We start from the raw sequence: 12469 nt of genomic DNA, 5'->3' as shown, positions 1-12469 counted from the left end.
AAGAGCCGGTCGCCAAGGAAGGGAAGATCCGTCAGTGCTTTTTTGGATGCCTGGTCAGCAGACCAGCATTTTAGCCAAATCAGGCACCTCAGCACCACAGCCGACACTGAAGCCCTGGATAACAGAGGGAGAGTATCCAGTGCCGCGTCACAGACGTACTTAAGGCCTTGCACTAGTTGGTCTGCTAGTTCCATGCAGACAGGAGAAGCCTGTTGCTCTCCCAATTCACGGTGCAAAAGTTTTGCCCACTCAGTGTCTGCGACACAAGTGTGAATGCCAGTACTGGTCGTGCCCACCCCCAACAACCATAAACAAGTAACGAGCCACTGCCTCTGCCTTCCTGTCTGTGGGATCCTTAAATGCAGGAGTCCCCTCAACCGAGATCGTGGTTACTTTATTTAACCTGGATACTGGGGGGGTCTATGACTGGAGGAGCTGACCATTTTTTGAGAATGCTCTCCTCAAAAGGGTAATGCCATATATTTGGGGACCGAAAAGGTCCGTTGCAGGCGACCCCATTCCTTGTAAATGAACTTGTCAAAATAAGTCAGATACAGGAATTCCTTAGGTGAACGTGCTGGCTTGCGTGACCCAAAAAGGGACCGGTACATCAGTAGAGGGATCTGTTGGCTCCTGAATCTTCAAGGGTATCACCCACAGTTGTAATAAGTGACCAGTGCTTTGTCACGCATGGACCCGGACGGGGATTCATCCTCACTGTCCGAACGGTCCTGGTCAGCGTCGTCTGACAAGACAGAGCAGGGGGTCACCAGCATCAGTAGGACCCGAGTCTGCGTCAGATGGGAGGGGTGGGGTTAGGGGCCACTTTATAGCACCTTTCTTCCCACGCACCGCCTCCACCTTAGCAAGGAACGAATTGAGGACCGCCGCCAGGGTGTCCATGGGCACTGCGCAGTCCGCAGGTGACCCGGTTGCAATTGCCTGAATTTCAGAGGAAGAAACACCAGTTTCTGAAGCTATGCTGACCCTACCCCTGTCTGCCACCCTAAGGGGACTTAAGACAGTGACAGTCCCACCCTCCTTACTGCCGCTGGCTGAGGAGCTCTTTCCCGCCGGACTCACCACCCTGGGGAGTTCTGCGCTATCCAGCAAGTAGTGCCTGTAGTCCCGGTGGGCTCCCAGGTGCAGAGGAAACAATGCTGTGTCGGTGGCAGCGGCTACAAATAGCGCCAAAACCGCTCTGAAGTGTGCTCAGGCAGCATTTTATTTTTTTTTACCTGCTGAGGGAATCACTTTATAAATTTGACCTTTGTCATTATATGCAATTCTTTATTCACAGCTCTCACAAATGCGCGCTGTAGACAGTTATATAATGTTTGCAGCATCATTGTATGCTAGAAATCTGTTTTATTGACATGGAAGAGGTGTTGTGTGCACATGAGAAAAATGGGAAAAAGGAGGCGATACGCATTAACATTGACCCTGTCCCTCCAACCCGGTAACTGCATCCACTCCTGCAATGAAATGTACCACACTGTTCTGCATTACTAGGCTCCATGCACAAAAGGCTTAAAAAACATGCCAGTTCCCTTGTACATATAGAGCGTTTTTTGTACAAAATTTAGGCAAGTTTAGGGTTTTTTTCTGCCAGGAAATGCAAACCAGAAAGGTTTTTCCTGCTCCTAAATGCCAAGCTCAAAATATGCCTCTAAATCATCCTAATGTGCATGGACATATAGGATAATAATATGTTAAAGGTGTTGTAAACCCTTGTGTTTTTTCACCTTAATGGATCCTATCCGGACACACAGGAGACAGAGCATCGTACCTTGTCATTTGATAGAACTGTGCTTGAATAACCACCCAGTGCAGCAGCGTTTAGAGACAAACAACTGTTCCAATGGCCAAAATAATTGAATCTGACTAATTGAATGCATTTATGCTCAATGCCATATGTTCATAAACATGTGGACTTACGCAACACTAGAGGCGTTTTTATATCCAAGTTTTGACAGAAAAAAAAATCCAGTTTATATGGGAAGGTATGCTCCAAATATAATGTGTGGAAAACTGGAGTTAGTACTTACCGGTAACTCCTTTTCCGGTGGTCTTCCAGGACAGCCCTTGAGAGATGGAGCTCCTCCCATCGACACAGGAAACACCTTGCCACAGTTCAAAAGGCGGTCCCTCAGGTCCCTGGTCAGTCATTCACCAAGAACTGAAGGATGGAACTGAAAAACATATAAACCATAACAGGTAATAACATTAGTACATCACTATAATCAAATAAAGGGTGGGATTGTGCTGTCCTGGAAGACCACCGGAAAAGGAGTTACCGGTAAGTACTAACTCCAGTTTTCCCAAGTGTTCTTCCAGGACAGCCCTTGAGAGGATCCCCAAGTACTTACCAGATTAGGGGGGGGGGGACCACGGCCTGGAGGACTTTCCTTCCAAAGGCCTGATCCTGACTAGACATTAGGTCCAGTCGGTAATGCCTTGTAAAGGTGGAAAAGCTTGACCATGTGGCTGCTTTACATACCTGCTCTGGGGTGGCACCAGCTCTTTCTGCCCAGGATGCAGGCAACGCTCTTGTTGAGTGAGCTTTAACACCCTCAGGCCTTATACCCCTCTGCTATAGCTAGCCTAATCCATCTAGCTATGGTTACTTTTGAAGCTTTTTGCTGCCCGGAAAAAAGGACAAAAAGGGGAGTCAGAGATTCTGAAAGAATTTGTCACTTTAAGATATTCTAGAATACACCTCCTCACATCCAATAAATGAAAACGTTCTTTCTCATTTGCTGCATTTTGACAAAATGAGGGGAGGACAATATCTTGGGACCTATGAAAGCTAGATGCTACTTTTGGTAAGAACCCAGGGTCTGTTTTTAGTATGACTTGGTCTTCTAGGATCTGTAGAAAAGGTTCCCTGATGGAAAGGGCTTGGATTTCACAGACCCTACGGGCTGAAGTGATTGCCACCAGGAGTACTGTCTTAAATGTAATAAGCCTTAGGGAGGCCTCTGAGATAGGCTCAAAGGGTGACCCCAAGAAAGCTTTTAGTACAACTGCTAAATCCCAGGATGGGACTTTGCTGACTCTAACCGGCTTACGTCTAGCAATTGCCTTACAGAATCTAGCGACAAAAGGATTTTCCTGTAAGCGTTCATCTAGGTACACACTTAAGGCAGCTATCTGAACCTTAATAGTACTTGGGGTTAATCCTTTGTTTACACCTTCCTGTAAAAACTGTAGAATATTAGCCGTATTTATGTCACGGCTGTTCAGCCAGCTATTAAATTTTTTCCAGACTTTTTTGTAAATAGCCCTCGTGACTGGTTTGCGACTCTGTAGTAAGGTCGCAATTACCTCATCTGTCAGGCCCTCTAAGATTTCCTCCTCAGTAACCACGCTGAAAGCTTCAGTGTGGCCACCTGTGGATGATAAAGAGGTCCCTGCAACAGGAGGTCCTGTCTGCAGGGAAGCCTTAGAGGCGGACAGTCTGTTAATTGTAGCAACGTTGTGAACCATGGTCTCCTGGGCCAGAATGGTGCTACTAGAATCAAACAGGTTTTTTCCGTGAGGAATCTTGCTAGGACCCTCGGAATGAGATGAAGAGGGGGAAATGCATAAGCCAAACAAAGTCCATGGAGTTTGCAAGGCATCTACAGCCAGGGGCTGAACTCCTGGGTTTAGCGAGCAAAAATTGGGAACCTTTGCATTCTCTTTGCTCGCAAAAAGGTCTACTTCTGGTTTTCCCCAGTGAGTTGTTATGAGATTGAATGCCTCTGGGAGTAAGGACCACTCTTGGTTCGAAACTTTTTGTCGACTCAAGAAGTCCACCGTGCTGTTCAGCTCCCCTTTCAGGTGAACTGCAGAAATGGATTCCAGATTGGCTTCTGCCCACTGAAAAATGCGTCTGGCTACCAACATCAAACGAGGACTTCTGGTACCTCCTTGTTTGTTTATGTATGCTACAGCCGTCATATTGTCTGAACGGACTTGTAGATGGTGACCCTGTATTGTGGGGTGAAAGGCTAAAACAGCTCTTAGGATCGCTGTTAGCTCCTTCCAATTGGAAGAGAAACATTTCTCTTCCGGGGTCCACTTGTCCTGGACCCAGCTTGAGCCGAGGTGGGCTCCCCAGCCCCAGCTGCTCGCATCCGTTGTCAGTGTTGAAGTGACAGGAAGGACCCAATGAACCCCTTTGTTTAGGTTCTCCCTGTCCTTCCACCACCAGAGGGAGCGTTTTATCTTTGAGGGGATCGATACCTCCTCCTCCAGATCTCTGCCCTTTAATTGTTCCAACAGAAATCCCTGAAGGTCTCTTTGGTGGAACCTGGCCCATTGTACAGCTGGAATGGCTGCCGTCATAAGACCCAAGACCGACATTACTTCCCTCACCGTACATTTGGGGCTGTATTGAAGAAAAGATGTTCTCTGCCACAGATTCAAAATCTTTTCTTCCGGCAGTATAATTTTCTGATCTACAGACTTGATCCAGTAACCCAAATACAGGATCTCCTGTGTTGGGGTTGTCTTGGATTTCTCCTGACTGACAATCCACCCTAATCGACTCAGGCTGAGTTGAGTCAACTCCAGATCCTGAGAAAGACGACTCTCCGAGTGTGCTGTTAGGAGCAGGTCATCTAGATAGGGAATAATTGAGACTGATTGAAGCCTCAGTGGAACTAAAGCCTCTCTGAGAACCTTGGAAAAGATTCTCGGGGAGGATGACAGACCGAAGGGGAGCGCTCTGCACTGAAAGTGGTAAACTTTTGTGTCTATCTGCACTGCCATCCGAAGGAATTTCTGGCATTCCTCCCTTATTGGAATATGCAGATAAGCATCCCTTAGATCCAGGGTGGCCATAAATATCTCTTTCTGGAGAAGGTTCTTTATGGAATAAATGGACTCCATCCGAAATCTCTTGTAACGGATGGAGCGATTCAGTGGTCGGAGGTTCATAATTAGTCTGAACCTCCCTGACGGCTTTTTTACCACGAAAATGTGCGAGTAAAAACCATCTCGTTGTTCCTGAATAGGGACTGGTGTCAATACCTCTTGATCCACCATTTCCCCTATCAGTAAAGGTAAGGCCCTGGCCTTTTCTGAGTGACTTGGGAGCTTTGTCACCAAAAACTTTGAGGGAGGGCTGCTATGGAATTCCAGCGCATGACCCCTTTTTATTATATTTAAGACAAACTCGTTCGAGGTTGTCTCTTCCCATTGTGGAAGAAATTTGCTTAATCTTCCTCCCACAGGAACCCTGACGTCACTGGGGTTTGGGATCCTGATTGGGGCGGCTAAACAGTATGCCCCCTTTCCCTTTATGTCCCAACCAATGTTTTTTGGGGGTTGAACTCTTCTCTGATTTAGAGGGTTCCTTAAAGGGACGAAAAAATTTTCTTTGGAAATTTTTCTTTTTTGCGGGAAAGGTTTTCTTTTTATCCGCCGTCCTAAGGCGGAATCTAATTCAGGCCCAAAGACTAAGTCTCCTGTAAAAGGGACGCTGCACAGGCGGGTTTTAGACGCCGTGTCTCCCCCCCAAGTTTTCATCCATACTGACCTCCTTGCTGCCACTGAAAGTGCTGCTGACTTAGCCGTAAATTTTACGGAGTCCATGGAGGCATCAGAGATGAAACTGGTGGCCTTAAAAAGCATAGGGAAGGATTTCAGAAGCTCCCCCCTAGGAGTGCCTGCTTTTAAATGTTCCTGTAGTTGTGACAACCAGAACACAAGGTTTCTAGCTACATAAGAAGTGGCTAGAGCTGGTTTTAAGCCTGCCATAGAGGCATCCCAGGCCCTCTTTAAGACAATGTCTGTTCTCCTGTCCATGGGATCTTTCAGGTGGCCCATATCCTCAAAGGCCAGATCAGCCTGCTTTGAGACTTTGGACAGAGGGGCGTCTAGTTTAGGATTTTTATTCCAGACCGCCTCTGGGCTCTCATCAAAAGGGAACCTTCTCTTAAGGGATTTAGGAAAGAAAACCCTTTTATCTGGTTCAGACCACTCCTTAAGGACAAGGTCAGAAAGCACCTTATGTATAGGGAAAACCCTTGCTTTCTTTTTCCCCAGAGCCTCATACATTTGATCATGTCTGGATAACTGAGTTTCTTCCTCCTCAATTTCCAGTGTATCATAGATAGCACCCATTAGCTCATCAACTTCCTCAAGAGACAATCTATACTTTGAGGCTTTAGATGTTGCTTGCTCCTCTTCCTGATCAGAGTCTGTGTCAGAGGAATCGGGGCTAATCAACGTAGGGCTAGGCTCCCTGACCATACGGGGCTCCCCTGAGCTGGGTGTTGTAAGGCATGGTGAGGAGGAGATTGCAGTTGTTTTACTCGTGGAGGCAGCTGACCCTACGTCAGTGATTAACTCCCGGAGGGATTTAAAGGTCGATGCCATTTCCTCTTTAAAGGAGCCCAAAAATTTTGCTAAGGGGGAATCTGCCTCAGATTTAAGCAAGCTTGCAATGCATTGCTTGCATAGGGCTTTGTTAGAGCCAGAGGACAACCTATTCCCACAATTAGGGCACTTTTTGCAGCCTGCCTTGTCTTCCTTTGGTAGCTCTTTAGCCTGAAAATAAGAAGACAACGATTTTTTTAGCGTCAGCTCCATGTCCCTCCTTAGAATCACCCAACTGCATACATCCTTAACTGTGAGTTAACCACCACCATGGGGCACTACAGAACCCAGCCTACAAACACCACCACTCCACCAGAGTAATAGCATGCCCAGCAGCCTACCTGGGATTGGCTGGTGCATGTCTCCGCCGGAGTGTCCTGGGGAATAGCCTCCATGGTCCCCCTCAGCCGCTCCGGATCCCGCCGCTAGTCCGGTATTGCTGGACGCTGGTCGGGACTGTACAGGCACAGCGCTGGCTCTCCCTCTCCTCCTTGTACCCTAGAGACCCGGAACCGGAAGTCTCGGCACACAGTGATGACGCGGTTCCGCCGGAAATGACGTTTGGCGTCTCCGACCCCACCGCAACAAGGAGCAGAGATGGAAGGTTCCACTCACCGCTACTGGGGGAAACCGGCGTCATTCTGCCCCTGGCCACCTCGGCACTGGAAGGAGGGTAACGGGTCTGCTCCGATTCAGCTGGACGGTACCCGAGCCACAAGAAAAAAAAGGTATGGACCCAACTGCAGCCAAAAAAACAGGACGCGGTCCCTTATGGCTTACAGGTTCTCAGGCAGCCCCTGAGAGGGGCCTCCAGGTTCCTGGCAACATGTTCCTCCGATGGAGGAAACACAAATGACTGACCAGGGACCTGAGGGACCACCTTTTGAACTGTGGCAATGTGTTTCCTGTGTCGATGGGAGGAGCTCCATCTCTCAAGGGCTGTCCTGGAAGAACACTTGGGAAAAAAGTTTGTGACTCTTTATTTTAAAATTGTGCCACATGGAACTGCATGGTGACGTGGCATCTTGTGGCTTAACATGCACATAAATACGGGCCTTTTGCCGATGTGTAGGGGGTGTTTGGCAGCGTGTTTCTCTCGTGTTCCTGGCATTGCAATAATCTGAATCTAGACTTAGTCTAAGTCCACATTATGGCAGGTCTGGATCACACATGATTTTTCAGCCGAATGCACTAATCTTTAGCAGATGAATGGGAGTGCTAATAATTCATAATGGCATTCCCACACATCGGCAAACAGGGGACATTTTTGCATGTGCCAAACCACGTGACACTGCTTAACAATGCGGTTCAATGTGGCCCGATTTAAAGTTGATCTCCACAACTAGTTTGAGTACAAACGATTTCCCTTACTAACAGGTGCAGCTGCTGGATGTGCTGTATAAACTATATGTAGCCGAGGCATCATACAGTATATAGCACTGCGTTCCGGGTGCGAGAGGAGACCTTCCTGTCTCATACCCAAAACACAATAGGGTCAGTCTGAGCGGTGCTCAGCCATTTACAGAAAGTTTTGTATTTTAACAATGAATAAAAGCTTCCTCTTATTGACTGAGTAGGAATGTGGGGCTCATTCAAACAAACGGCGCTGCCTTGGATGGACAGCTGAGATTTTTTTTTTTTTTTTTTTACATTTTTAGGCTTCCCAGCCTAGAGGTGAGATGTGGGGTCTTATTAACCCCCTTATCTCACGGTAAAGGGGACCAATCATGCCATATTCCTATTACAAGGGATGTTTACATTCCTTGTAATAGGAATAAAAGTAAAAAAAAAAAAAAAACAATTTTTGATCAAGTGTCAAACTAAAAAAATGTTAAGTAAAAAAAATAAATAAAATAAATTTAAAGTGCCCCTGTCCCCGTGTGCTCGCACACAGACGCAAACGCATAGGTAAGTCCCGTGCACATATGAAGACGGTGTTTAAACCACATATGAGGTGTTGCCACGAGCATTAGAGCGAGAGCAATAATTCTAGCATTAGAATAAGAGTCGTCTATGGGGATTTTTAAGTATCGACGTTTGGCGCCATTCCACAAGCGTGTGCAATTTTGAAGCATGTTTTTTTTTCCCCAAAATTGCTGCGCAAATACTGTGAGAGATAAAAAGTTGCAATGACCGCCATTGTATTCTCTAGGGCAGTGATGGCGAACCTTGGCACCCCAGATGTTTTGGAACTACATTTCCCATGATGCTCCTGCACTCTGCAGTGTAGTGGAGCATCATGGGAAACGTAGTGCCAAAACATCTGGGGTGCCGGGGTTTGCCATTGTAACAACATATTCAGTGACCCATCGCACTTTTCTACTGAAGTGACGTTCCTTTGTCGCCATCTTTCTACACCCCACACTCGTCCACAGTAGGGATGAGCTCCGGTGTGTTCACATACGCCACGTGCAGAGCCCACCGGAATGTCGGCGCAGTGCTGTGCTAATCACAGGCAGTGAGACATTGCCCCGATGCGCAGCTGCAGAAATCAGGCAATGTTTCAATGCCTGTGATAAGCACAGCGCCGACTTCCTGGCAGGCACAGCATGTGGCATATGTGAACACGCCGGAGCCCATCCTTAGTCCACAGTAAGGATACACTAAGAAGGGGGAAAGCGGACATGTTACACCCACCGGGGTTTTGCATTTTACACGTATTTATAACAGTAAACTGCATTTATATCATGATATACAGGACTTAGAACTCTGTCTGATTGGTTAATGTTGAATTTTAACTTCTGTGAGATGATCAGGGTTGCCGCTGCTTTTAAAATTCAACATCTAACTAGTCACTCTTGCACACGTTCCTGAGCCACACGGATTAAATCTATAAAAAAGGATGTGCACCTGCAAAATAGGATGTGCAGGGACAGACACCATTTAGCTCGAGTTCCTGCACAAGTGTGAAGGGAGTCACAAATACAGATTGTTGTGAACCTGGCCTACAATGCAAACATTCCCAGTCCCCTGAGATTGCTGCTATCCGGAGAGCATGGGATGGGCAGTCCTCACATTCCCCAGTGTGATCACTGATTAAATGGAACATCACATCCAGCATAAGGCAATGTAGGAGGTCTCACCACAGGCCGAATGCACTCCTCTCCCAGGGTGGCTCAGCTCACACATGAGCCTATGCATTGATGAAACAAACAACACAACGACCAGTCCGCTTGCCCTCATAGGAAAACCCATACTCACTTGTTTCCGCTCCCGTAGCTGCTAGGATAAAGTAACCGGGCCGCACGACACTTCCTTCGGCACACGCCGCACTATTTCATCAGCATGCGTTCCGGCAGGAAATCACTGCGCATGCGGCTTCACAAAGCGGAACCATAGAGAATACAAAGAGATAGCGCGCCCACCTCCCGTACGACCTAGTTGGCCATCTTTGTCTCTGGCATGTACATTGCCCAATCAAGGTTAGCGGGTGGGGTCATTCAAAGAACTGTAGCTAGAAACCGCAGGTGTATAATACAGGCAAAGCCCCAATTATCCAGAGTCATTTATTCCTCTAGTCAGAAATATAGTTAAAAATCCAAAGTGAGCAACTCGTCGAAACCTCCAATTACAGATGGCTTACAACAACCGGAAGTGACGTGTTTGGAAATCTCGACGAATTGGCTATTTTGACAGAACACCGGAAACGAGTTCGAACGAATCGCTGCTTGCGAGGGATTGGGCGACATCATGTGATTGGTTACGAAGCCCCGCCCTTGCCGCTAATGTCACATGACCGCAGTGCTTCTCCCCGATCTCAGAAATTGGTGACAGTGGAAAGGAAGAACGGAGACTGTGAGGAAAGATGTCGGGCAAGGACAGGATCGAGGTGTTCCCTTCTCGGATGTATGTATGAGCTTATCGGGGGGAGGACGTGCATGCTGGTGGAGGGTCGTGTTATTCATGTTATGTGTATACAGAACCGTCTGCTTTATCTTAGTGCAGCCTTCAGGAGCCTGGGCTCCTCAGAAATGAATAGGGGTCCCTCTCCTACTGACCTTCCTTGTGGGGGAGCATTGCATTAACCATCAGTGTGCATTCCTAATGCATTTGGCCTTTTATTCTTTTAATTTTTGTTATTATTACTGAAGATCATTACTGTATAATACACAAATCATTGCACATGTATTATTCTATATTTCAACAGATTGTACAATGATTATTATTGTAATAATATTTTATATACATGGTGATCAGCTGGCGTGATGTCAAAACAGCGCGTGCGCACATCATCGGAGGCATTGTCTGACACTATGCAAACAGTGGAGGGAGGGTGTACTTGTCGGCTTCTGCCGCGCTGTGGAGGGGCGTGTGTTTGATCTGTTGCACGGCCGGTTCAGTGTGATAAACGGCGTGTTTTGGCTGTGTCTAACGGTGGGATAAAACCCACCCTTCAAGATGCCAGTATCCCGCCCCACAATAGTGAGGCAGAATTTGACAATTGCCTCCTCACCTGACGCTGATGCCCCGTTCACATGATTGGATCTTCCAACAACAAGTGTTGGATGTGAGCTTGTTGGCGGAAAGTCCCACCATGTGTACGCTCCATCAAACGTTTATTGTCGGACTTTCTGCCAACAAATCTTGGCAAGCATGTTCTCAAATGTTTAACCAACAAATGTCTGTTGAAGGACTTTGCGATCTTGTGTACACAAGTCCGTCGGACAAAAATCCAAAGTACAAACAGGTATGCTTGGAATCATTGCTCACCGAACACAACATTAGCAGAAGAAGCCCAAAGGTTGACGCATGACTATTGAACTTTTTATTGGTTTGCCGTACGTCACTACATTCGTAATTGTTGGCCAACATTTGTGTGACGTGTGTATGCAAGACAAGTTGGAGCAAACAAAATTCCACGGTTTTATTGTCAGAAAATGCAATCGTGTGTACAGGGCATTAGATCGGCGCATACTGCCTGCATTAATCTGCACATGCGCCAGGTTGACATCACTACAGCTGATCAACGTAAGCTGGAGTCATGTTGGTTACTGCGCGTACCCATCGGAGGCAATTTTTGATGGAGCATTTCTCGATAGAACACTGGGCTGTGGAAGAGGGGGAGGGAACGGCTGGCTCAGGCTCTTAGCGAAGCCAGCAGCTGGTCAGGCGTCTGAGTTCACAGGCACACAAAAATGCCAGGATTGGACACACAGGGACTAATGAACAGCGTGCAAAAGGATTATTACACTTACCAGGTAACTTTTATTTTTAACGAAGATGGCCTGTGTGCATGGGACCTCCATCAAACAAAATTCTAAATCCAACAATACTAAACAATATAGGGGACAAGAAGTTCTGACATTAATACATCAGTATCACGTGCATGGCATACTCGGCCTCCACCTCACCCCCTCCTTTTTTTTTTTTTCCCCTCCACAATCTGTTTAATGTATACAGCACACCGTTTATAGTGACAACACGCAGACTGCCAAAGTACAGTTCACTTACCACTCCGCATTTTGTACCTTTCACATCGCTTTGTCTTGCAAACAACTAAAGAGGGGGCTTCTCTCTGTTTGTTTTTTTGTTTTTTTTAAAGTTCCCTTAGAATTCAAAGAATGTAAATTAACTGGTATTAATGGCATGTTAAAAAAAAAAAAAGTCTGGGCATTGCACTTCATTCTTCAACTTCCTGGAATAGTTTAATATTTCTTCCCCTTTTTTTTTTTGTGACAAAAAGCTGCGTAAATTGTCAGCTGTGGAAGATTCAGATGGTATGAGAAATATTAATGTAAAGAAAAAAAAATAATAATAATTTTGAACTCTGAGATTCTTACAAAAGATGGAAGTAAGCAACATTTATTGGCTTTTGTAATCTTACTGAAATAATATTTATAAACATGTTCAGTCTGTATTTCATATTTGAATTAATTCTATTTCAATAGCCAGTGAAGCCAACCTATCACTTTTTTGAATGGATTTGGTCATTTGAATTGCTGACAGGTTTCTTTGTAGCTCCCATACCGAAGATGGCCATTGTGGGGAGAGGTGTGTTAAATCCCCAATTATTACACAGGATTTATAGAGTGCCAACAGTTTGTGTAGCGCTTTACAACATGAGGGCAGACAGTACAGTTACAATACAGGAGAGATCAGA

At 46.3% G+C, this 12469-nt stretch overlaps 2 protein-coding genes across 2 annotated transcripts in view; one reads left to right on the top strand and one right to left on the bottom strand.

Moving 5' to 3' along the window:
* The window catches only part of EIF2S1 (eukaryotic translation initiation factor 2 subunit alpha), a 41918-nt gene extending 32193 nt beyond the window's left edge, over positions 1–9725 (bottom strand). Inside the window, exon 1 of the mRNA XM_077465007.1 lies at positions 9571–9725. The gene's annotated coding sequence lies outside the window, so the exon portion shown is untranslated. The remainder of the gene's footprint in view (positions 1–9570) is intronic.
* A 328-nt stretch (positions 9726–10053) lies between these two features.
* The window catches only part of ATP6V1D (ATPase H+ transporting V1 subunit D), a 69783-nt gene continuing 67367 nt past the window's right edge, over positions 10054–12469 (top strand). The window contains exon 1 of the mRNA XM_077465008.1: positions 10054–10215. Coding sequence (XP_077321134.1) covers positions 10175–10215 — 41 coding nt within the window. The 5' untranslated portion in view covers positions 10054–10174. The remainder of the gene's footprint in view (positions 10216–12469) is intronic.

The sequence above is a fragment of the Lithobates pipiens genome, unplaced genomic scaffold (assembly GCF_037356315.1).
Source record: "Lithobates pipiens isolate NorthernLeopardFrog02 unplaced genomic scaffold, aLitPip1_a1.2 Scaffold_30, whole genome shotgun sequence".
Lineage (NCBI taxonomy): Eukaryota > Metazoa > Chordata > Amphibia > Anura > Ranidae > Lithobates > Lithobates pipiens.
The sequence above is the reverse complement of the archived record's forward strand: the minus strand, read 5'-3'. Positions and strand labels throughout refer to the sequence as shown.